Source organism: Lutra lutra, chromosome 1, assembly GCF_902655055.1.
Source record: "Lutra lutra chromosome 1, mLutLut1.2, whole genome shotgun sequence".
NCBI classification, from domain to species: Eukaryota; Metazoa; Chordata; class Mammalia; order Carnivora; family Mustelidae; genus Lutra; species Lutra lutra.
In genome coordinates, this window is record NC_062278.1 from 110380466 (window position 1) to 110404310 (window position 23845).

Genomic DNA, 23845 nt, shown 5'->3' on the forward strand with positions numbered 1-23845 from the left:
CAGGGGCCTGGCCGTGTGGTCCGAGGGAGCAGAGCAGCCCACCCAGCCCTGCTGCGGGAAACTCCTCTCACCCCTGTTCCACACTTCAGGCAGAAATCTCTCCCTTCCTTCCTTCTTTTCTCCAAGGCTCTTACCCAAGATCTTAGCATCTTCCAGAGTTCTTCCTGCTTGCTCTGGACCATCTGTATCTTTGCTACATCTGCGGGCCTTGTTTTCCCTGCAGGAGAAGATCATTCTGACATTAGAGGATTTTATCAAATTGCTACCTATCCCCACTTTCCCCTTCCAGACCCCATGGCATGCTCTGCTCCCAGAAGGGGGCGCTTCCTCAGGGCTGGTTGTGCCCCTCCTCGCCTTGGTGCACACCTCATCCCCTCCATGTTCCAAGACTTTGGAGCATCTCCACAACCACTCCCCTTCCACCTGCCCCCAGCAGCATTGACTTTGGCTGATTTCTGGGGGACCAGTGATGTCCTAACCTGTTTGCTTTTCCAAAGCTGATGTTTGCAGGGGTTTACTTGGAACCAGAACAGAAATCATCCCACGTCCTTATGCAACTCCTCCAGCAGGCTCCGATAGATAAATAAAGCCCTCAGTGCTCCCCCGGCCTACTTTTTGGAGCAGAGCACCTAGGTTGGTTCCTGGAGCTTCGAGTCATCTGGCCAGCTGTTAGGGCCTCTCTAGAGCAGCCATGAGGACCCTCACCCTGCTCCTTTGCCTTGCTCAGCTCTGGGGCTGCCGCTCTGTCCCCGCTGGGACAGCTCTGGCTTACAGAGAACCCGACTGTGATGACCCAGAAACAGAGCAAGCAGCCCTGGCAGCTGTGGACTATATCAACAGCCGCGTGGTTCGAGGCTATAAGCACACCTTGAACCAGATTGACAAAGTCAGAGTGTGGCATCGGGTAAGTGACCATGTGTGGAGCTCTGCTGGGTGCCTCCAAGGTCCCATCTCCCAGCACGAGGAGCCCACAGAGGGGCAAACTCTCTGGTTTCTTCCCAGGAGTGAAGAAGGGAGCAAGGGGCTGGGGAACAGAGAGGAGGCCTTCTGGGCTGCAGTCATGGGTCTCAGGATGGTGCTAGACAGGGGTGAGGAGATGTGTGAGACAAGAAAAGGCTTCGAATGATATTTTGAACATCACAGGTAGAAAGCATGTCTTGACAGAAAAACCGTATGCACAAGATACAGGGTTCTAGCTGACAGGAACTCACTTCTCTTTCTTTGCTTCTGTTTCTCTGGATGAATACTGAGAGGGAATGGAACTAACATTTGACAATCAACTGCTCCGTGCCAGGCCCCTCCACGCACACCATCTCCTGGACCCCTCCCCATCCCCCAGTCCTGTATTGTATGCACCATCCTTGTCTGACATGAGAGGAAACCGAGCCTCTGACATACTAGGGCATTTTGTTGTTGTTCTAGATCTATAATTTGGAGGCAGTGGGTTGGGATTTGATTCTAGATCCGTGTTTCTTCCTCTACACAAGTTACCTCCCAAAGAAAGAGACCTTCATCCCAGAAAGAAATGTCAGCAGGAATGGGGTTTACCTCTTCACACACTACACAAGTAACCACCGCAGTGAAGCCAATGATGATAAAGATTGAGCTGGAAAATATGCCTTGGAGGTCAGTTGAGAGATCTGGAGCAGTGAAGAAAAGGTGGATGTCTTCTGCCTGTTTTGAGATTCAATTTTATATCCCATGAGGGGTAAATCTTTCAGCAAACATCGGTTACAAGTCTTCCATGGGTAAGAATTGTGGCAGGTGCCATGAGAAATATTAAGCGGAACCATATGAAATTACTATTTTTGTGTATTCAAAGCAGTCAAATATTGCCCTTTTAATGGTTCAACCTAATACAAAAGAGAGAAAGACGTAGCACCCCCAAGAAATTTACGATCCAGAGGGGAGAATCAGGTAAACATCGAGATGTCTAGACTAACACCTGATCTCACAATGGGACAAAATATTTGAAATCAGGATGGATTTTAGAAGTGCTGTAACCATATTGTAGGGCAGGGGGGTTTGGAGGAAACACCTATTAATTCAGTGGGGGAGGGGCACACAACATGCATATTCGAGGGAGAGTCATGAACGGACATTACCATTTTCACTCATGACAGAGCTTGAAAGGTACATTTCTTGAGAATCCCAGGAGTACCTGGCTCCTAGTCACTGCAGCTGTGTGTGTTTTCAGGGTTTAACTTGGGCAGTTATGTGCAGACATCATAAAACACAGCTTCCTCCCGGAGAGGAGGTTCAGGTACTAGTGACGCAGGCAGAACCTAAATGAAGGGCAAGCAGAGCTGAACTAAAAGGGAAAGGAAAAAAAAAACAAAAAAAGCATACTTGTACCTTCTGCATTTTCCAGACTTTGGAGAAAGGATACAGAAACAGATGAACCGGCAAAAACACCTCCAAGGATTTACCAAACTCCCCTATCTCTGCCTTCCTGCTACTCCTTACCAACTAGTGACTTCAGTTTCAGCTCCGTCTCCGAGGGAGGCTCGCTCTGCCCACTCTTCCCCAGCAGGGGGCAGTAGAGAGCAGCAACTTTGCATCCAGGCATCTACAAGCCCAAAGACAAAAAGCCAAGGACAACTATTCCCATAGGAAGGAAAAGAAAATGGGGAAGGAGGGAAAGTAGATGATGAGAAGGAAGACAGAAAGAAGTAGAGGAAGGAGGAAGAAGAAGAGACACTAAGATATTATCCTATGGCACCCTACTTTGCCACTTGAATGAAAAAAAAAAATCCAAAGCTGATTTTTGCAAAGCATTACTTGAAGGGTGAAATCTTAAAAATTAAGTGAGCATCAACACTCATTTTTAGCTTCCAAATAGAGCTCAGAGTGATGACCTGCCCAAGACCATGGCCCTTTCTTCCTTGCAAACAACCATCGAAAAGCTTGCCCAGCAAAGAGGAAAAGACGAGAAAAGCCCTGGCTATCGTCCTGTCCATGGGCCAGGGCAGAGCTGGGGAGGTGCCCACTAACAGGAATGACTTTCCCCTCACCTTTCCAACAGGGCTAACTTCAAGCCCAAGGGCTCACACTTTGGCCCACTCTGCGGATCCGAGGAATGGGCTGCTCACTGCTTCATTCTGTGTCTCCACAGAGGCCAATGGGAGAGGTGTTTGAGCTTGAAATAGACACGCTGGAAACCACCTGCCACGTCCTGGACCCCACCCCCCTGGCCAACTGCACCGTGAGGCAGCTGATGCAGCACGTGAGTGCCCCTCCTTGGATGACCACAGGTGGTGCCGCCGGTTCCCCGCTGGTTCAGCAAAACACAGGCCCATTTCACCCAGCTTGCCGGTCTCCCTTCATGGCTAGCTGGTGCGCAGTGGCTAAAATTGCCATTGGATGCTGCCTTTCCTGGGGCGGATTTTTACAACAGTTCAACTTTCTTATAGCCCTTTCTGAAACCAGAGAGCATCACGTTTCAATATCACTCGGGTGAAGGTAATTTCTTGAGGCTCATCTCTGACAATATGCGTGAGGGACCACCCTACCCCCCACCCCCGGACTCCCCGTGATAAATGAAAGGCCAGTCCCCCCTGCCCCACCCCCACCCCACCCCAGCCCTCACTGTGGGTTTATTTCACCAGGCCGTGGAAGGGGACTGTGATTTACGGGTGCTGAAACAGGATGGCCAGTTTTCCGTGTTGTTTGCAAAATGCGATTCCAGTCCAGGTAGAGATGATTATTATGATTCTTACTTTTACCTTGCGGAGAGAGTGAGGAAGGGACCTGAATTGTTTTTCAGTGTAAACGGTTTTAGCCGCTTTGTTGGTGAGGAAAAGAAGGAGCCCAATTTCCTGGGACGTGCAACTGTAAAACGGTTTTTTTAAGGAGCTGTCCTCCTCGGAGGTGAAATTCCCCTTGATGAGAGGGGGTCCTTTAGAAATGTCGGCAGGACCGGAGCAGAGAAAGCCGCTGAAGCCACCTGGGGCATGTCCTAGGCCTTTCAAAATAAGCAGGACCAGGGTGAAAGCCGCGGAGAATTACAGCCCCTCCTCGTTTCTTCCCGGGGCGCAGACTCCGCGGAGGACGTGCTCAGGCTGTGCCCAGACTGCCCCCTGCTGGCCCCGCTTAACGACACCAAGGTAGTGCACGCCGTGGACGTCGCGCTGACCGCCTTCAACGCTCAGAGTAATGGCTCCTATTTTCAGCTTGTGGAAATCTCCCGGGCTCAATTTGTGGTAAGACTGAGACCCCTGGACAGACCTTTGGGCAGTTTGGTGGCACTGCAGGAATGTAGGTAGTAGGACAGCTGTGGGGGACAGAGCAGGTGCAGGGGCAGCGACAGGAAGGCAGGGCGGGTGGTGGGAGAAAAAGGAAAGATAGGGTCCTTAGGGGTATGAGCGGTATGAGGACACCGAGTGTCCCAAGGATCCAGAGAGAGCCCTCAGCACCTCACCCATGCGGAGTCACCCTAACATAAAACAGCCAGCCGCTGCCTGTCCCAGGGTCCTCAACTCTAGGTACCACCGGGGCTTGCTGTGCCGCACGTGGGAGTTCCGGCATTATCCAGAAGCACGAGCTGTGAACTCACGGGTTTGCACGAGGTTGTCCCGCATCACCACTGACCGTGAGCACTTTCAAAATTGGTAATTACGAAGGTGTGAGGCTGCTTACACAGATGGGCATGTGGTGGCAGGATCCGAAAGTGCCTTTTGAATCACTGGGCAAAAAATCCAGTTGTAGAGTGGATTACTTAGCACATTGATTGCAACAGAATTCTGGTATTTAAGAGAACGGGTCTCCTGGATACTAGCCACGGCATGCTTGGAAATGCATGCCAGGTGTAAGTGATGATTCTGATGAACCAGAATGCGTGATTCCCAGAAACCCCCACCCCAGACGACGCCAAATAACAGATATTTTATTGTTGTAAGCATCTGGATACTATAAGAAAGGAAAGCACAAGCTTCTTCTCTACTTTTCTTTAGATTTTTTGTTTGATCCCGCTGTCTGTGATAGGATAGGTGGGAGAGGTATTAATCTCTTCACTTGCCCACCGCCATCTTGGAGTAACCTGAACCTTAGGACTCAAACTGCAGCCCCAAGAGGGAAGGCCATGAATCACTAGATTGTACACCTGAAATTAATATTACACTGTATGTTAAATAGAAGAAATTTAAAAAAAAATTTTTTTAAAGTGGAAAGTTCAGGGGAGGGAGGGCCCTGGGTTCCCACTCAGGTCAGTTAAGGTGGGCATTCTCGAAACTCGTCTCTGTCCTGAATGATGGGCAGTGATACCTTTACCTCCTTCCCTTCTGTATACAAGCACTTCAGAACACAGAGCCCCAATGACTGACCTGTGGCGGCCACTGGCACCATGTTTCCTGGCCCCTTGGTGTGTTCTAAGAGAATGGGGCCCCCCAGAGTGAGCAACCCCAGTGCCTTTGCTCCTCCCCTCCAGCCTCTCCTTCCCTGCCTTTCCAGATGAAGTCATGTTGCATCATGAGCATTTTCCTTTATCCTCCTCAGCCTCTTCCACAGTCTACATATGTGGAATTTGCTGTGGCTGCCACGGACTGTGCTGCTAAAGACGTCACGGATCCAGCAAAGTGTAACCTGCTGGCAGAGAAGGTGAGTAGGCCAGGCCGTGGGGACGGCAAAACTGGCCATAGAACAGAGCGCCCTTACGGCAAGTTAGTATCCTGGGGCTTCAGAGGAGAGAGAACAGTGAAAAATACCACTCCCCGTGGGGCTGGGTTATGCCAGACCTTCCTCTGTGGTGTCACCTCCACACTTAAGAGCTGTCACCAAGTCATCTCCCCACTGGAGGCCCTTGGAGTTCGGAGAAAGACAGAGGCTATTTCCTAATTAGGCCAAGTCATACATGGTTGCCAGGAGTGTGTTGTAGATTTTCTAGACACACTTCTAAGATGAAATCTTTGAAATCCTTGATACCATAATGTCTACTTCTAGGAATCTAGTCTAAAGAGATAATCAGAGATGTTTGACAGAAATATATCTAATGAGATGATTTATCATGAATTCAAAATGACCCAAAAGAGAGGCCATTGAACTAAAATATGTACATCAATAAACAGAAAATCATACAGACCCTAAAAATTATGTTTTGAAAGAATAATGAGTGATATAAGAAAATGTTATAATATTATAGTGAGTGAAAGACACAGGGTATGAAATGGTATAGTCACAATGATCCCAATTTTTAAAATAATTTGTAATATGTTTAAAAATAAAAAAAATACATGTTAACAAGTTTTCCTGGATCACCACAATTTCTGGGATGAATGACAATCTTTTTTAATTAATTTATTTTTTCAATCTGTCTCTTTTTTCAAAAAGATTTATCTATTTTTAGAGAGAGGGAGAGAGCATGAACAGGAAGGGCAGGGGGAAGGAAAGAGAGAGAATCTCAAGCAGACTCTGCACTCAGCTTGGAGCCTGATGAGGGGCTCGATCCCATGACTCTGAGATCACAACCTGAGCCAAAACCAGGAGTCGGCCGCTTACCCAACTGCGCTACCCAACACCCCTTATAGGTGATCTCTTACAGTCTCAAAGCATACCTGTAATTTCTGCCTTCTATTGAGAATTACATATTGTATATCTTCTATAAGCAGAAACTAGAAACTATAGGAGAAAATTTTTTTAAGGAAATAAGAATTGAAGTTTTTCCCCTTGGACGTGGAGTATCAGTGAAACTGGGGGAGAAAATCCTCTCTTTCAACCAGTTCAGATAACTCTTCTCTTTCTGTGGGCAGCAATATGGGTTCTGTAAGGCGACACTCACGGAGAAGGTTGGTGGGGAAGATGTGGCTGTGACCTGCACCATGTTCCAAACCCAGGTAAGAGCATGGTGGTTATACTTGCCCTCATCCTCAGAACACAGTAATCCTTGAACATGGACGTGGTGTTCGTAAGGACAGGGCATTTGTGCCCTGTCCTCCTGAGACCCATAGCCTAAATAGCTCTGGGCATATGGAATCATCAACAAATGAAAGGTTACTTCTGCCATGCCTTCCCCTCCCACGAACTAGTGGCTGCTGGACAGAGCCAATGCTGGTGTGAGGCTGACAAGTCCATCTTTCTATGCGCAAGGGTGGGGGATGGGATTCTGAGTTGCATAGGTGGCCAGATCTGCCCAGCAGCCCCCCTGTGGCTATAGTAGAAGCTGTAAGGCAGGGTGCTTTTTCTTGTGGGATATATGTATAAGTCCACCGATCCCAAGACAGTTGGTGAGAAAGGGGCTACCACAGGGCAGTCCTGCTTCTGATGACAATACTTTGCACCCAGGTAGTTCTTTTTTGCCAGATTTCTTGCTAGTAGAAATTATTACTGGAAGAGAATTGGGTGGGATTCCACCCAGAAGCATGAGTAGCCTTGCTGGTGAGGAGAAAGGTAGCTAACCTGGCCATGATCCTCTCTCCAGCCTTTGCCCCCACAGCCCCAACCAGGCGATGCAGTGGCAGACCCAGCAGTGCCTGTGCCTTCCCCGGCCAACCTGCCAGCAGACCCCCTGCTGGTGGGACCCGTGGTGGTGGCACTTCCTGAGGCACCCCTGCCAGGGCACCGGGCACACTACGACCTGCGGCATGCCTTCGCCGGTGTGGCCTCCGTGGAGTCTGCCTCAGGAGAAGCATTCCATGTGGAGAAAGCGCCCAAGGTGGTGCAGCCCAGCATTGCTGCTGCTGCTGGTCCGTTGGTCCGTCCTTGCCCGGGGAGAATCAGACACTTCAAGGTCTAGATGTAGGTCAGAGATGAAAGGGTTTGGCCCAGGAACAGAGAGCTGCCATTTTGTCCAAGTCTGGGTATGGGGAGGGGGTTGTTTGCTATCAAAGCAGGTGCTACACTGGTCCAGATTGATATCAAGTCTTCAGTCCCAACTTTTCGTTCTTCGGGGATAGAAGCAGAGAGGCAATGTTAGGTCTCCCTGAAGGTACAAGGTTGGCAACTTGATGGTCATTGTTTTGATGCTAAGTCACCACCATTGTGCTCTCTGCCTTCTTTGACCCCACAAAAACACCTGGAATGGGACTTTGAAAGGTGCTCTTGCCAACATCATATATTCTGGTTAATAAAAGTGACTGAAGGACCTTCCTTAATAAAGAAGGTTCTAAGCTGAAATGTGGTTATGATTGTTGCTTCTTCCCTCCAAGCTCACGTGTGATCTACCTTCAAAATAACCATATCACAAATATTCCTAAGCAAAATCTAAGTGAAAATAGAAATAAAATGGAACAAAAATCAGCTTGTATTGTTATGCACAGGAAAAAATGAGACCAGGATCTTCTCACAAGCCATGGAATGAGCTCATTTCTTTATGAGAAAATCATTCTTTTCATTTCATGAGAGTCAGAAAATACTGCTAAAGGAGGACACAGTGCCTGAACTTTGTATAAACCAACCATTGGTTTTCCCCAATATCCAGGTAAAGGGGCGTGGGGCTTGGCAATTAACACAGGAGCCTCACTTTAATGATATCTATTCATTACTTCTGTTTAAAATAACTGTTGATTGTACCGTATACATTTCCTCTCATGATAAAGGATTGGTCTTTCCACCCAATCCATTTTAACACCTCAAAGCTCTGGTTTTCTACTATGAATAGAGGAGGGATACTCGGATAGTTAAATCTAGTGGACATTTGTATGTACTATCCAAGTGCTCAGATAGCATGAAGGAATAAACAGTTCCTAGGATAGAATGATGTCCAGACAATTTCATTCCCTTGCCTCCTAGCATTAAGTTATTCTGAGTAATCTAAAGGATAGGCCCTTTGAGACAGAATTTTAAAGAGGTGGGACTAACAACCGGTTGAGTGGGTTTGCTTGAACCAAGGAGACCAGATCAAGTGTTGATACCTTATTACTGTCACCTAGAGATTTTGCCAATATTCCAGTAACCAGAAGGAATGGCCAGGAAGGTAGGAAAACCACTAGGCATCTCAGAAGCCAGGGAAGATGAGGAAGGCATGGTCGGGTGGCCTAAATGCTGCAGAAGGAGCAAAGAGAAAGAGGAAAAATCCACAGGTTAGTTGACTGGTTTGGAGGTCATGGCAGATGCAGTTTCGCTGGGAGCATGAGTATAAAAGCTACTTGCAGGGGGTTAACTGGTGGTGGGTAATGAGGAAATGGAGGGGCCCATGAGTTCTCCTCTTTCAAGCAGTTTGATGTTGAGGAGTGGGAGAGATAGGATGTAATCCAAAAGGAAAACTGGGTCCAGGGAAGATTTCCTTTTCTAGAAAGAGGATTTTTAAGCATATTTAGGGCAAAAGATGGGAAGAGACGGAAGAAGAAAGAGATGATGGGGCAGGATGCTGAGAGAGATCATTTAGTTGAGAGCTGGGAACGGGAGGGTTTGAGCACCTCTTGTCCTTCCTTAAGGAAGCTCAAAAGAGGATCCTGAAAAGGCAACTTTCACCTAGTACTGAAAGAGACCCTTTCCACCTTTGCTACATACATACAGGTGTTTCCATGAACACATAGAGTATCAGTCTGAGTGTTTTCAAGGGCGGGCGGTAGATACCCAACCCAACATAAGTAAAAAGGGAATGTTACTGCTTTGTGTACTGGGAAGTCAAATGGATGAGTCCTACCTAAAGCACAGCTGGATCCAGGAGTTCAAAAGATATCGTCTCACACCCATCTCCATCTCTCAGCAAGGCCTGCCTTCAGTCTTAGCCAGGATGGCCACTGGCAACCTCACACCTATGTCAGCATAGTGCCTAAGCCTGAAGAAGGAGAGAAGGGCCAATCCAGAAGAGCGAAAGGAGGAGCTATTCCAGGGGACCAGCAGGCACAAAGCCTAGAGACAGGAGGTAGGTTGATGTGGCCAAGGATGAGAAAGGAAGTTGGGCCAAAGCAGGTAAGAGGAGAAGAAGGAGGGTTCTAGAAGATGAGGTTGAAGCAGTACATGGGGCCAGGTCATGAACAGCTTTGCAGTCCCCAGAAATAATTGGGGTGTTATTCTCAGTGAAATGGGAAACCACTAAAGGTTGTAAGCAGGTCGGTGACATAAGCTGATTTATGTTAAAAGATCAGCTTCTGTGGATCTCAACCTAGGAATGAGTGAGGTGGGGCTGAGCAGTATCACCTTTCCCCCAGAGGGACATTGGAAAGTCAGCAGAGGCGCTAACTTGGGGAACTACTGGACAGAGGCCAAGGATGCCACAAACTCTGAAATGGACAGGTCAGCCTCATAAGGAAACTCCAACAATTAATAATGATTAGCTAATGCCCCAAATATCAATAGCATTCATCTGTTGTTTGTTGTAGGGAAAATGGGTGAAAGCTGGGATAGGAAGAAGAAAGAGCTTTCTAGGGGAGAGAGAAGGGTAAGGTGGTGGGCAGGAGACATGGTGAAGCCAGGATATAATTTTCAGGTGGAAATCCTAGGAGCTCCTGATGGGTTTGATGTGGAGGTGAAAAAGAAGGAAGTGAAAGTTAACTCCTGGATTTATGGCTTTGCAGATTGGGTAGATAGTGGTGCCATTCACGGAGGCAGAGGGCCTTGGTTCATTTCATTTGAGTTACCTCACCCTCCCTCCTCTCTGTCTTCAAATTGTGCATTTGATTTTTCTTTTCTTTTCTTTAAAGATTGATTTATTTATTTTAGAGAGAGAGCATGGGCACGAGCGGGGGAGGGGTAGAAAGAGAGGGAGAGAGAGAATCTCAAGCAGACTCCTCACTGAGCGTGGAACCTGACATGGGACTCCATCCCAGGACACTGAGGCCATGACCTGAGGTGAAATCAAGAATTGGCTGCTTAACTGACTGAGGCCCCCCAGGCACCCATGCAGTTGATTTTTCCGTCAGCCTTACCCATGCCTTGATCTCATGCCTCTCAAGTAAACAGTGAATCTGACAGACCTGAGTGACCTGGGCCAAGCTGCTTCACCTCTCACTTCTCGCTGTCCTCATTCTACAACCAGGCGCAGGGAGCAGTCTGGCAGGGCGACTGCAAGTATTCGATGAGATGCTAGAAGTATAGGCTTGGAAACTTCTGGACACAGGTTCTGTAGGTTCTAGGTTCTCAGTAAGTGTCCTCCCTCTCTGCTTCCTGTCCTCCGACTTTGGTGGCTTCAGAGGATTGTATTCTTGACCTTCTCTTGAATGTGTACTTTCTCCTTAGCAGGTCTCATGATTTAAACTCTCAGTCTTGCACGAATAACATCCAACTTTACACCTCCAGTTTGGGCCCCTTTTTTGCATTCCAACATCGCATTTCCAAATGTCTCCAGGATTTCCTCACTTGAATTTATGTAGAACAATCTCCTATGTGATTTATTTTAACTAAGAGAGGCATACCTGAAGCCTCAGCATTATTCAAAATGTGCATATTCTAGAAAAATGTTTTCACAAGAATAAACATAAATTAGAGAGGATGAGTTGTGGAGCTGTTAGGTCTCCTGCTCTTATAACACATTTTTTTTTTTTTTTGCATTAATGCTGCTCTGTATTTTCTCAGCATATTCTTTAAAATTTTGCAGAATGCTTTCTCCTAAATTAATAGCATTGCAAGTGTCTCACTTACTTGCCTTCTTAGTGACTTTTTAATCTCATCTAACTCATGTTCCAAGGTTGTTGAATTTCAGGTGTATTTTTTAGTACTTGTACCACCACCACAAATTAACAATGTTTGGTGACTCTTAGGGTGATTCTAGTATTTGCAACTATGATAACATTGAACATTATAATAATTGAATAGCAGGGTCATAAAAATCAATCATCAGAATTTTGCTGCTCATGCAAAAAAGTATGGTTCTCACGATATTGACAAAAGGTTCTGGGTATTTCTCTTCCACGGGACAATCATGTGACAATGTCATAAGGAAGGCTTACAAAGTGCTCACTTAAAAAATACTCAATCTTTGGCTATTTTTTTTTTAATCTTAGAAAAAAATTTTTTTGAGATAGAGTGTGTACATGTGTGAGCCAGGATGGGAGGGTAGAGAGGTGGCCAGAGGGAGAGACAGAATTTTAAGCAGGCTCCATGACAGCGCAGAGCCTGATGTGATGCTTGATTTCATGACCCTGAGATCATCACCTGAGCTAAAATCCAGACAGTTAACAGACTGAGCCACACAGGTGTCCCAATCTTTGGCTAATTTTTAACATTTGGAGAATTCAAGTAGCTTCTGATTTTGTGTGTAGGGTGAGACTTTATTGCTATTTTAATATCCAACTATTTAAAATTTGCATCATTCAAAATCATGCCATGTCACTATCATAAGATAACTATCTGGTACGTGCAAACCACATATGTTGTATGTGCAACCACATATCTGGTATGTGCAAACTGACCCCCATCTCTGCGTCTTTCCCATTTTGGTTCCTAATACCCAGTTGCCCAACAATTAAAATTTTATTCATCACAAGGTAAATTCTATTCCTTTAGTCTTTAAGATTTAAAGCAAGAATATGTAACCTATATAATATAGCACTCTTACGGGCACCTGGGTGGCTCAGTCTTTAAGCGTCTGCCTTCGACTCAGGTCATGATCCTGGGGTCTTGGGATGGAGCCCCACATCAGGCTCCCTGATTGGCAGGAAGCCTGCTTCTCCCTCTTCCACTCCCCCTGCTTGTGTTCCCTCTCTCGTTGTGCCTTTCTCTGTCAAATAAATAAAATCTTTAAAAAAAAATAGCACTCTTAACATTGTTTCCCAGTTAATTGCTTTCATAAAATATTGCTGGTGCTAACATATACTGCTCCTCCTGCCTCCAGCCCTTTTCCTACCCCCCCACCAAGGCCCTCACCACCCCAAGGATCACTAGGAATATGTGAAATACCATGTTGACTTACTAGCATTCTTCTCACTATGTATATATGTATATATGTTTATATATATATATGTATGTTTTTATATGTATATGTGTGTGCATATATATATATATAGAGAGAGAGAGAGAGAGAAAGAGAGAGAGAGAGAGAAAACACAAGACGTCCATTCAGTATGTGGTCACTCTAACCCTCCTCTCTTTGGTCTTCTAGAGCTTCTAGAGCTGAGACTGTTCACAGTGTTTATTACAGCATTATTTAAAAGACCAAAAATTGTAAACATCATAAATTTCTGTAATGATGACTGACTAAATTTTGTTACATCCATTCCATTGAGACCACTACACAGAAATTTAAAATCATGTTACAAAAACATAATAATTCATATAGGAAAATATTCATATATTTCAAAATCACAAGGCAGGTTTTAAAATTATGATCCTAATTTTGTATATAGGCATACTCATATTGACACACACTCAGGCATGAAAACTGCAAGATAACAGAGAGAAAAACACTAAAATATTAATAGTGATTATATCAAAGTTACGGAATAATGAGTTGTTTTCTTTATTCTTTTCTGTGTTTTCTAAACTTTCTATAATGCTTGTGTACAATTTTATAAAAAGATTTTTATTTTATTTTTCTGCTTAGAATGGGGATTAGCAAACTTCTTCTATCAAGGGCCAGGTAGTAATATTTTAGGTTTCGTGGGCCATATGGTGTCTGTCTATCTCAGCTACTTGACTCTTCTGTTGTAGAAATAGCCATCGACAATACAGAAACATAGGGGCATGGCTAGTCCCAATAAAACTTTATTTACACAATTAATAGTGAGCTGCATCTGGCCGTCAGGTCGCAGTGTCCTAGAAAAGTAGAAATAGAGAGAAATGGAACTGGGAGGAAAATAGTGTTCCTAGAGCAGGGTGATTCCATGCGAAGTTGGGTGCTAGTCTCTAGAGTCAGAGTGGTCAAGTAGGAAAAAGCTAGACTGTTGCCAGGGGGATGATGAATTTATCTGAACAATAGCAGGATGAGGGTGGAAGGCAGCAGGATAAGCCAGGAGCTAAAGGCTTTACAGCAGAGAGGAAGTGACCAGAAGGTCAGAAGATGCCAGTGACCCGAAGCAGGAGGCTGATGTGGCCATGTGACGTGACTCTCAAAGAAACAGGGTTTACGCAAGCATAGAGGCTTAACCATCCTGGAAATAGCACTGGAAATGGGGAGGGTGCCAATGTTACCAGATGTCAGCCTCTATGCCACAGCGTTTATGGAGCAGCTGTACCTTCGGTTGAGCCCAGGAAGTGACGAGGTTAATGACATAGGTAGCTTTATTTACTAAGGAAAGGGAATTTCAGAACGCACAGTTGAAAGAAAGCTCTAGGCAGAAGAGGGGGGCCTGATGGCTTACCCATTTGCAGGGGAGGACCCAGAGAGCACAAAGAAGATGACATTGCCCAGAGAGGACAGACAGCAAAAGGGGGCATGTGGGCCTCTCGAGGATTCGTGTTGCGAATGAGTAGGCAGTAATTTGGTGTTGCAGGAGCAGGCCATGAGATGAGTTCGTTTCCAGGCCTTGAATACAGGAAACAGCAGCAACTTCTGGAGGAGGTGAGGCCTTTCCCTCACTGGGTCACCTCCATGCCCTCTTCCCCTAGTCTCACCTAACCCAAAGTCCATTCATGACTCTTTGGCCTTTGGTCCCCACTGAGGCAAGCCCCAATGTAACTGGACTGGGCAATGATGTGCTCGTCATCTCTATCACTTCCTCCATTGTATCCCTCTTTATTTACTTCACCGCCTCTTGGGGCATTGCCTAGAGGAAGAACTCAATGAGTAAGTAAAAAAAGATGGACCTCCTAATGGATCTTGCCAGCTCCAGCCCACCTCCTTCAGTGGTCTGATACTGGGCTTCCAGAAGCTCATGCACAAGGCTCTGGCACTACCCTGCAAAGGGAGGATTTGTATGATTGCAGGTCTCCAAAGTAAGGGGTGCAAACCCCCGGGAATGCACAAGATAAATCACTGGCTTGTGGGGGGTTTGTTTGTTTGTTTGTTTTTACTATTTTACTATATCTATTGGCTGTGTACATTAGGTCATATGAGAGTGACTTTTCCTTTTCAGCAGTCTTTATTATTTGGAGCAGTTTTAGGGTCACAGCAAAATTGAGTAGAAAGTGCAGAGAATGCCCACATGCCCCTGTCCCCACATGGCCACAGCCTTCTCCACTCTCAACATCCCTGACTAGTGTTACATTTGTTGTCATCTATGAGCCTATGTCAACATGTTATTTTCACAAGTCCCCAGTTCATATTAGGGTTGACTCTTGATGTCGCACATTCCATAGGCTTGGACGTGAGCATAATGGCCTGTGTCTACCATTATGGTACCACACATACATTTCACTGCCCTGAAAGTCCTCTCTCCCCTCCATCGTCCGGCAACCACTGATCTTTTTACTGTCTCTGCAGTTTCACACTTTCTGGAATGTCGTATAGTTGGAAAAATGGGTAGTCTTTTCATATTGGCTTTTTAAACTTAACAAGATGCATGTACAGTTCCTCCATGTGTTTTCATGGTTTGATGGCCCATTTCCTTTTAGCACTGAGTAATATTCCATTGCCTGGATGGACCAGAGTTAATCTGTGGAAGGACATGTTGGTTGCTTCCAAGTGTTAGAAATTAAGAATAAAGCTGCTGTAAACACCCATGTGCAGGTGTTTGTGTGGACGTGGTTTTTGTTTCATCTGGGTCAGTACCAAGGAACATGGCTGCTGGATTGTTTGTATGGTAAGAGTAGATTAGTGTTGTAAGAAACCACCAAACTGTCTTCCAAAGTGGCTGTACCACTTTGCATTCCCACCAGCAATGATGAGCATTCCTGTTGCTGCATACCCTCACCGGTATTTGGTATGGTCAGTATTTTGGATTCTGGCATTCTAGAAGGTGTGTTGTGGTATCTCTTGGTTGTGTTAGTTTGCATTCCCGGTTGACATCTGATGTGAAGCACCTTTTTATATGCTTATTTGCCATCTGTGTATCTTCTTTGTTGAGATTCATTTCTTTTGCCTTTTTTTTTTTAAATTTTTTAATTTTTTTTCAGCATAACAGTATTCATTATTTTTGCACCACACCCAGTGCTCCATGCAATCCGTGCCCTCTACAATACCCACCACCTGGTGCCCCCAACCTCCCACCCCCCACCCCTTCAAAATTCTCAGATCGTTTTTCAGAGTCCATAGTCTCTCATGGTTCACCTCCCCTTCCAATTTCCCTCAACTCCCTTCTCCTCTCCATCTCCCCTTGTCCTCCATGCTATTTGTTATGCTCCACAAATAAGTGAAACCATATGATAATTGACTCTCTCTGCTTGACTTATTTCACTCAGCATAATCTCTTCCAGTCCCGTCCATGTTGCTACAAAACTTGGGGATTCATCCTTTCTTTCTTTTTTTTTTTCTTTTTTTTTTTTACAGCTTTATAAACATATATTTTTATCCCCAGGGGTACAGGTCTGCGAATCGCCAGGTTTACACACTTCACAACACTCACCATAGCACATACCCTCCCCGATATCCATAACCCCACCCCCCTCCCAAACCCCTCCCCCCATCAACCCTCAGTTTGTTTTGTGAGATTAAGAGTCACTTATGGTTTGTCTCCCTCCCAATCCCATCTTGTTTCATTTACTCTTCTCCTACCCCCTCGACCCCCCATGTTGCATCTCCTCTCCCTCATATCAGGGAGATCATATGATAGTTGTCTTTCTCCGATTGACTTATTTCGCTAAGCATGATACCCTCTAGTTCCATCCACGTCGTCGCAAATGGCAAGATTTCATTTCTTTTGATGGCTGCATAGTATTCCATTGTGTATATATACCACATCTTCTTTATCCATTCGTCTGTAGATGGACATCTAGGTTCTTTCCATAGTTTGGCTATTGTAGACATTGCTGCTATAAACATTCGGGTGCATGTGCCCCTTCGGATCACTATGTTTGTATCTTTAGGGTAAATACCCAGCAGTGCAATTGCAGGGTCATAGGGTAGTTCTATTTTCAACATTTTGAGGAACCTCCATGCTGTTTTCCAGAGTGGTTGCACCAGCTTGCATTCCCACCAACAGTGTAGGAGGGTTCCCCTTTCTCCGCATCCTCGCCAGCATCTGTCATTTCCTGACTTGTTAATTTTAGCCATTCTGACTGGTGTGAGGGGATATCTCATGGTGGTTTTGATTTGTATTTCCCTGATGCCGAGTGATATGGAGCACTTTTTCATGTGTCTGTTGGCCATCTGGATGTCTTCTTTGCAGAAATGTCTTTTGCCCTTTTTTATTCTTATTCGTTTTTTTGATGATTTATTTGAGAGAGAGAGAGAGAGGGTGCACGTGTATACTCGAGCAGGACGGGGAGGGGCAGGAGGAGAGGGAGAGAAGCAGACTCCCTGCTGAGCATGGGGCTGGATGCTGGGTGCTGCGATGCGAGGCTATATCTCACAGCCGAAATCAAGAGTCTGATCCTTGATGGACCAAGCCACCCAAGTACCCCTGCCATTGTTAAATCAGGTTGTTTATTTTACTGTTGAGTTTTAAGAGTTCTTTGAATGTTTTGGATAAAGACCTTTACTAGATTTATCTTTTGTAAATTATTTTCTCCCAGTCTGAGACTTGCTTTCTCATTCTCTTAAAGGAATCTGTTTTTACTTGTTTTAACTTACAAATAAAGAAATTAAGCTTTGCTAATATTTAATATATTAATTATTGATTAAACACATATAATAAATAGACATACATATATCAGGGATGCATATTCTAACATTCCATTACTAACAGGGTGCATGATTAAAAAAATTTAGAAACCCCGAATGTGTGGAATGAAGTCTAGATTCCTTACCTGGGCAATGAAGTCCTTACAAAATCAGCTCTTTCACCTTCTGTATCCTATTTCCTGTATATGCTGTGTTGTAACCAAATTCAGCTACTAGATCTCATCTGAACAGACCCTGTACATGGTAGAGTTCCTCTACCATCTCATGCTGCTCCCTGTCTTCTCCCCAACGCCCCCAAACCATATGTCTGAGTGCTATTCCAAGACCCATCTCCAATACCCTCTTCTTCAAAAAGCCTTCCCTAAATCCCAGCTGAAAAACCACATCCCTTTCTGGACCCATCTTATGGCACAGAGCACTTTCTAGTCTATTTTGTGGCTATTTGTTTGCACGTCTCAGATTGCCTGGTGCATTTTAATTCACTCTCTTGTTCTTCAGCCTGCCTAGAACACTGCCTTGTCCTGAGAAAGGCTCAAATAAAATCTTTGTTGAGACGACACATGGTAAATGACACCACTTCCCTCCCACATCTTGACCCTCAACAGATTAAGATTCCTAGTTTCCAAATAAAATAATGTTCCCCAGTGAAAAATCCCTCACTTCCCTCCAGTACATCTCCATGCCACCCGTTCTTACCTCTTGCTCAAAACAGATGCCTTTCCCAGCTCTCAAGCTACTCTCCCAACCCACAACCACAACCTCCTGCACCCCATCCCTGATTACTGTGTCCTTCCTGGTGTCTTTTCTCTCCTAAATCAGACTCACCCTTCCCCTGACCACAAATCCTTTCAGATAATCCCCGTTCTAAAAACCCACTCCCCTCTCTCAAGCCACTCCCCATCCCTCCCTTTCCCTTTCCCACCAAACCTCTTTTTAAAAAAATGCTTACTTCGGTTTTTTTTAAGTGTTACATGTTCACTAAGGAAAATTCGGAACATACTGAAAACTGAAAGACTAAAAATAGGGATCTCCTATATATAGTCCTGTATCTCTGATGCAGGCATTAGTAACATTTTCCTGTATTATATTCATGCTACTCCCCTGCTCCCACCATAGAGATGCCTCATAAACGCCAAATGCCATATAATTTACCCTGTAGTTTCAATGGACTATCCCACGTTGTGATTTAACATTATAACATAAATATCTTTCTATGTTATAGGCCTCCCAAATGTCATTTGTGATAACTAGTTAGGATTTCAGCAAATGAATATACCATAGTTTACTTAACTCCTCTCTTGTCGGACATTTAGGTGGTTCCCACGTTTTCATAGTTATCAGTAGCCTGATGATAAATATTATTTATCGTATAAATAATACGACTGTGACCCTTTCACCACCCCCCCCTTTCTTTTCTGAATTCAATCTTCCCTCATCCAGGGAGTCTGGCTTTCTCCTCTGCAGCCTCTCAATCGCAGACTTTATTTTTTTAAGCTCACCTTCCGCTGCTGATCCCCTAAATGTTAGTTTTTCAGGAGTTCCACGTCAATTCTTCTTACCTTACCTGCCTTCCCAGAGGGAGCTCACCTGCTCCCATGGTGTACTGATCGTGGTCCAATTCAGCCCCCATAAGCTGTTGGTCCATGTATCCAACACTTATTACACTTAGAGATTTGTCAAACCTCACACACAGGTTTCCAGCCCTCCCTACTCCCTGCCCCCATCCAAAAATCCCTCCACCCAGTCACCTCACCTGAAACCTCTGGGCTCATTCCTGACCCCTCTCTCCTCCTCACTGCCATATTTGCTAGGTCACTAAGTCTTGACTTCCTACCTTTCTAATATATCTCAGATCCATCCCTTCCTCTCTGTACGTACTGTCACTTCTGCCTCTGCAGCAACATCATCTCCAATAGGTCTTCTTAGTTCATGATCGTATCTGTCAGGGTTCAACCTGAGGAGCGGAACCAGTGGGAGGTATTACAGGGGACAGGCTTATGCAATGATGCCCCCCTCATTGAGGGGACTGAATAAACTGTCCCTGTAAAACTGTATTCATATCTGCTCCTGGAGTCTGAAGTCCATGGGGCAGGAATTCAAGAACAGAAGATCAATTGTGAAGTGGGGGGTGGGAAGCAGGCCAGAGCCCACAAACATGAGCTGGAACCCATTAGGGTGGGTGAATACACAAGCCCATTCTTCTGCCTCTGACCTTGGTGACATGGGTATCCTGAAGAAGCTGGGCTTGAGTGATCTTTATGAGAACCAAGTCCTTAAAATGCTTTCACATTAAGAAATGCCTTCATCCAGGGGCGCCTGGGTGGCTCAGTGGGTTAAAGTCGCTGCCTTCGGCTCAGGTCATGATCCCAGGGTCCTGGGATCGAGCCCCGCATCGGGCTCTCTGCTCAGCAGGGAGCCTGCTTCCCTTCCTCTCTCTCTCTGCCTGCCTCTCTGCCTACTTGTGATCTCTGTCTGTCAAATAAATAAATAAAAATCTTTAATATAAAAAAAAGAAATGCCTTCATCCAGTAATTCCATTTCTAGCCATCTGTACTAAGAAAATAATTAAAGGTGTGAACGAAGACTTACCCACAAGAATGTTAATTGTAGCATGTTCATAACAGCAGAAAATTGGAAACACTCTGCATATCCATCAGAGAGAATTGGTTTGGAAGACAATCCACTGTCAATGGACCCACTGTGCAGTAATTAAAAATTAAGTTGCGCAAGCGGGTTTATTTATATATTAAGATGTTCATGATCTATTATTGGACTTTAAAGGCAAGTTATAATATAGTAACTCAGTATCATGTTATCTGTATATAACATGTATGTTATATGTGCGTAGAAGAAAGTCTAGAAAGATATCCATCCACTATTAATATGCAATGGAATATTGCCATCTTTTTCACTTTCTGTCTTTTTGATTTTTCTATAATGCACTTAAATTGCTTTGATCATATCCTTTTAATGAGAAAAAGTTTAAATAACTTGCAGTGAGTTCTCTAAGTCCTTCACCCAACACCATTAATAGGCATAAATACTTTTTAACCAAAAAGGAGGAGGAGGAGGAAAAAGAGGAGGAAAAGATTATTAAGACTTAAAATTGATGGAGCACGTGCATGATCTCATTGAGTCCTAGAAAATAAACATGTCTCCATTTTTATTGAATAGAGAACTGAGTGTTGAGAAAATACATTGTGCCTGAAATCACACAGTTAGTGACAGATTCCATTCAACAGGCCTACCCAGTTAGGAGTGGTGGGCCTTTCTACTATCTAGCACAGCAGAGGCCCCAGTCGGAAGCACCCAACCCTGAGGCCAGTGCCTGCACTGAGAAGGGTTAAAGCAAATGAGTTCTGAAGCCATTGTCCATAAGCCATCAAAGGCGGGAGACCCTTGCATTAGTAGAAGCTGGATCAAAGCCATGGGGGTGTATATTGGTTTTTCCCCTGTAGTTAATGTATTATTCGTCTATCTCTCTGAGTATTTACCCAACCAGATCCATTCTGAAGGAGAACAACAAACACCACCCACTCACTAAGGAAAGCACTGGCATGGAGTGTTTGGGGTTCAATCCCTGGCTGGATGCATGGTCTTGGGCAGGTCATCGAATTTCTCAGGATTGTGGTAGTTAAAGAACTAACAGTGTGGATTAAATACAATGTTTTTAAACAGAAACACATAAAATGAAAATATATATTATTGATCAGTTGATGAAAATGTTGTGACCAGAGGTTTATTGGCCACACACACACACACACACACATACATACGGCAAAGTATTGTATTTGCTCCTTACAAATAGCTCCTCTCCTCCAGGCTCAGAGTGCTTTATGAGTCATGACTCGGTCTTATTCACATCTCAACCTCCCCGGCTACTTAGTACCCGGTACACATAGGTCCTTGGGAGGAGTTTGATGAATGAAGCACAAATGACCATCTTCTAACCCTTCTGCTTGAACCACACTGGAAAATCCTCAGTTTGTCAGACACTTCCCACAGGCCTGAATCCCCATGGGGGCTGTTCCTCTGTTTTCCCAAGGTCATTGGTGTGGGAGGTGTCCAGATAGAGTCACCTGTAGTAGCACCAACTGAATAAAGCAAATGCCCTCACTGGATGGTGTTCCATGCTTGGGCAGAGCAAATCCACGTGATCACGACATTAGGAATGTTCCCAGTGGCTAATGCTGCTACCTGGTCCTACCTGAATATCGGAGCAGGGAAAACGCTCATGCATTTTCTAGATTATTCCAGCCTCAAAGGCAGAGGGGCCAGTTGGATGTTCAAACTTTATTTTATCTATGCACTAAGTGCTTTTGTATTTTCTTGGCAAAAATGCTTCCCACCTCTATTTGACCAGAGCGAGGATTGGGTGGCATGGGGCGGAAGGCGGGATGTAAGACCACCTGTTTCAAGAAGCTCTGCAAATAGCCGACTCCCCTTTGGGGTGTGTCCTTGGGTGGGTGGTCCCATTTCATTTCTTTTAAATATTCCACTTGCTTCCCTTGTTCCACCTCATCCCCGTGCCTGGGACAACCATGTTTCTGAGGAGAGAAGAGGTGAGGCATCCAGAAGTAGAAGACTGGGGAGCTTGCGGGCTTTAAAATGAGATGTGCTCCATATGGGTGTTTTCTCAACGTGATTAGTGTGGAACGTGTCAAGATAAAGTCATCTGTAACAATACTGACTGAATAAAACCAATGTCAGCTTTATTGCTTTAATTTTATTCCCCACGCACTGTCATAACACATAATAATTATAATATGAGAAAACCTTTTTCTTTTGGGTTTACCGACCCTGGGAGAGTAAATACTGCCTATATAGGTAGATGGATGAATAGATAGGTAGATAGATAGATATGTCAATAGATGTGCAGACAGATAGATATGTAGATATTAGATAGACATGTGGATAGATATGTAGCTAGATAGATATGTAGATAGATGGTAGATATGTAGCTAGATAGATATGTAGATATATAGATAGATATGTACATGGATGGATATGTAGAGAGATAGACAGACACATATGATGGGATGGCATCTTATAAAGAATGGGTCCATCTTATAAAAGAATGAGTCTTTTTCTTTAGAAAATTACAGAAATATGTAGAACTCTGACCCACAGTCTATAAAATCCTGATGGAAGTAGTACGAAAATTCTGTCCTTGACTCCTGCCCTAATCTCAGCCCTGGTGGACTTAACAATCCTTGGGGCTTCCACTATCCCCTCTGAGGGCTTATCTTGTAGCCCTCCCACTTGGTCTGCAAACACTGAGCCCCTTCTGGCTGTAAACATCACCCGGATATCCTGTCACAATATTTAACCCTAACTTATTCCAAAATTCAGCTCCCCATGGCTTTCCTATCTTTCCCTCAAAGCTGTTCTCCCCTCTGGTACATCTTTTCCATGGTACTCCTTCCCCACGCTCTCCTCAGATCACATGTGGCCATCTCTGGCCCTTCTCCAGTCCCCTATCAGCTGCCTGCTGAGGCCCCTCACAGAGGCCACATGTGGGATGAATGAACAAACTAAGGAGATCAGTGACTCGGTCCTGGGTTCAAACTGTTGAGACCTTTCCTCTTTTATGGGTGAAGCAGAGATGAGTGGATGTAATGGTAAAGAGGAAGGCTCAGGGCTGAAGGCTGGGTCAGCACAAGCAGCATCCAGCTTCTCACCCAGGGCTCCAGAGGTGGTGTGGGATCCCTTGTGTGGTGAGTCCCTTTGTAGAAAAATGAATGCGTGCACACATACAGTGTTGCTGGGAGGGGGGATTGGGCACTTTGGGAATCCATGTGTAATGCTGTTGGAAGTGTTGTCTCAACATATAAGCAAGGAATAAGACCATAGCTTCCCATTGGGAGAGCAACTAATTTTCTTGTTATTTGGTGCTTGGTCAGCTAGGGTGGCTGGAAAGAATCTCACAGACTGAGTGGTTTAAACAGCAGGAATTTATTCCTCACAGTTCTGCATGCTAGACATCCAAGATCAGGGTGCCAACAGGCTTGGATTCCGTCCCCCGTCCCCTTGGATTCTTGATGAGGGCTCTCCTGGGCTTGTCACCTCATTGTTGCACCCTCCCATACCTGAGAGAGTGAGAGAGCTCTGGGCTCTTAATCCTTTTAAAGGGCACTAATCCCATCTTGAGGGTTCCACCCCATGATGTCATCCAAACCCAATCATCTCCACAGTTCCCGCCTCCAGATACCATCGCACAGGATGAGGGTCTCAGTATGTGGATTTTGAAGGGACACACACCTTCAGTCCACAGCATTTGGGCATTTATGGTAAACAATGACTTTAATAAATTTC

General features: G+C 45.0%; 1 protein-coding gene across 2 annotated transcripts; it reads left to right on the top strand.

The window, feature by feature from the left end:
• The first annotated feature begins 590 nt into the window (after window positions 1-590).
• AHSG (alpha 2-HS glycoprotein) lies at window positions 591-8106 on the top strand. 2 transcript variants are annotated; one of them, XM_047732419.1, is made up of 7 exons: window positions 591-904; window positions 3116-3226; window positions 3609-3693; window positions 4039-4202; window positions 5494-5595; window positions 6744-6827; window positions 7412-8106. In XM_047732419.1, exons 1-7 carry the CDS (start codon window positions 692-694, stop codon window positions 7724-7726), a joined length of 1074 nt encoding a protein of 357 aa, XP_047588375.1. In that variant the 5' UTR covers window positions 591-691; the 3' UTR covers window positions 7727-8106. The 2 variants fall into 2 exon arrangements, with proteins under 2 accessions (XP_047588375.1, XP_047588385.1); XM_047732429.1 differs by having other exon boundaries at window positions 7427-8106.
• The last annotated feature ends 15739 nt before the right edge of the window (window positions 8107-23845 follow it).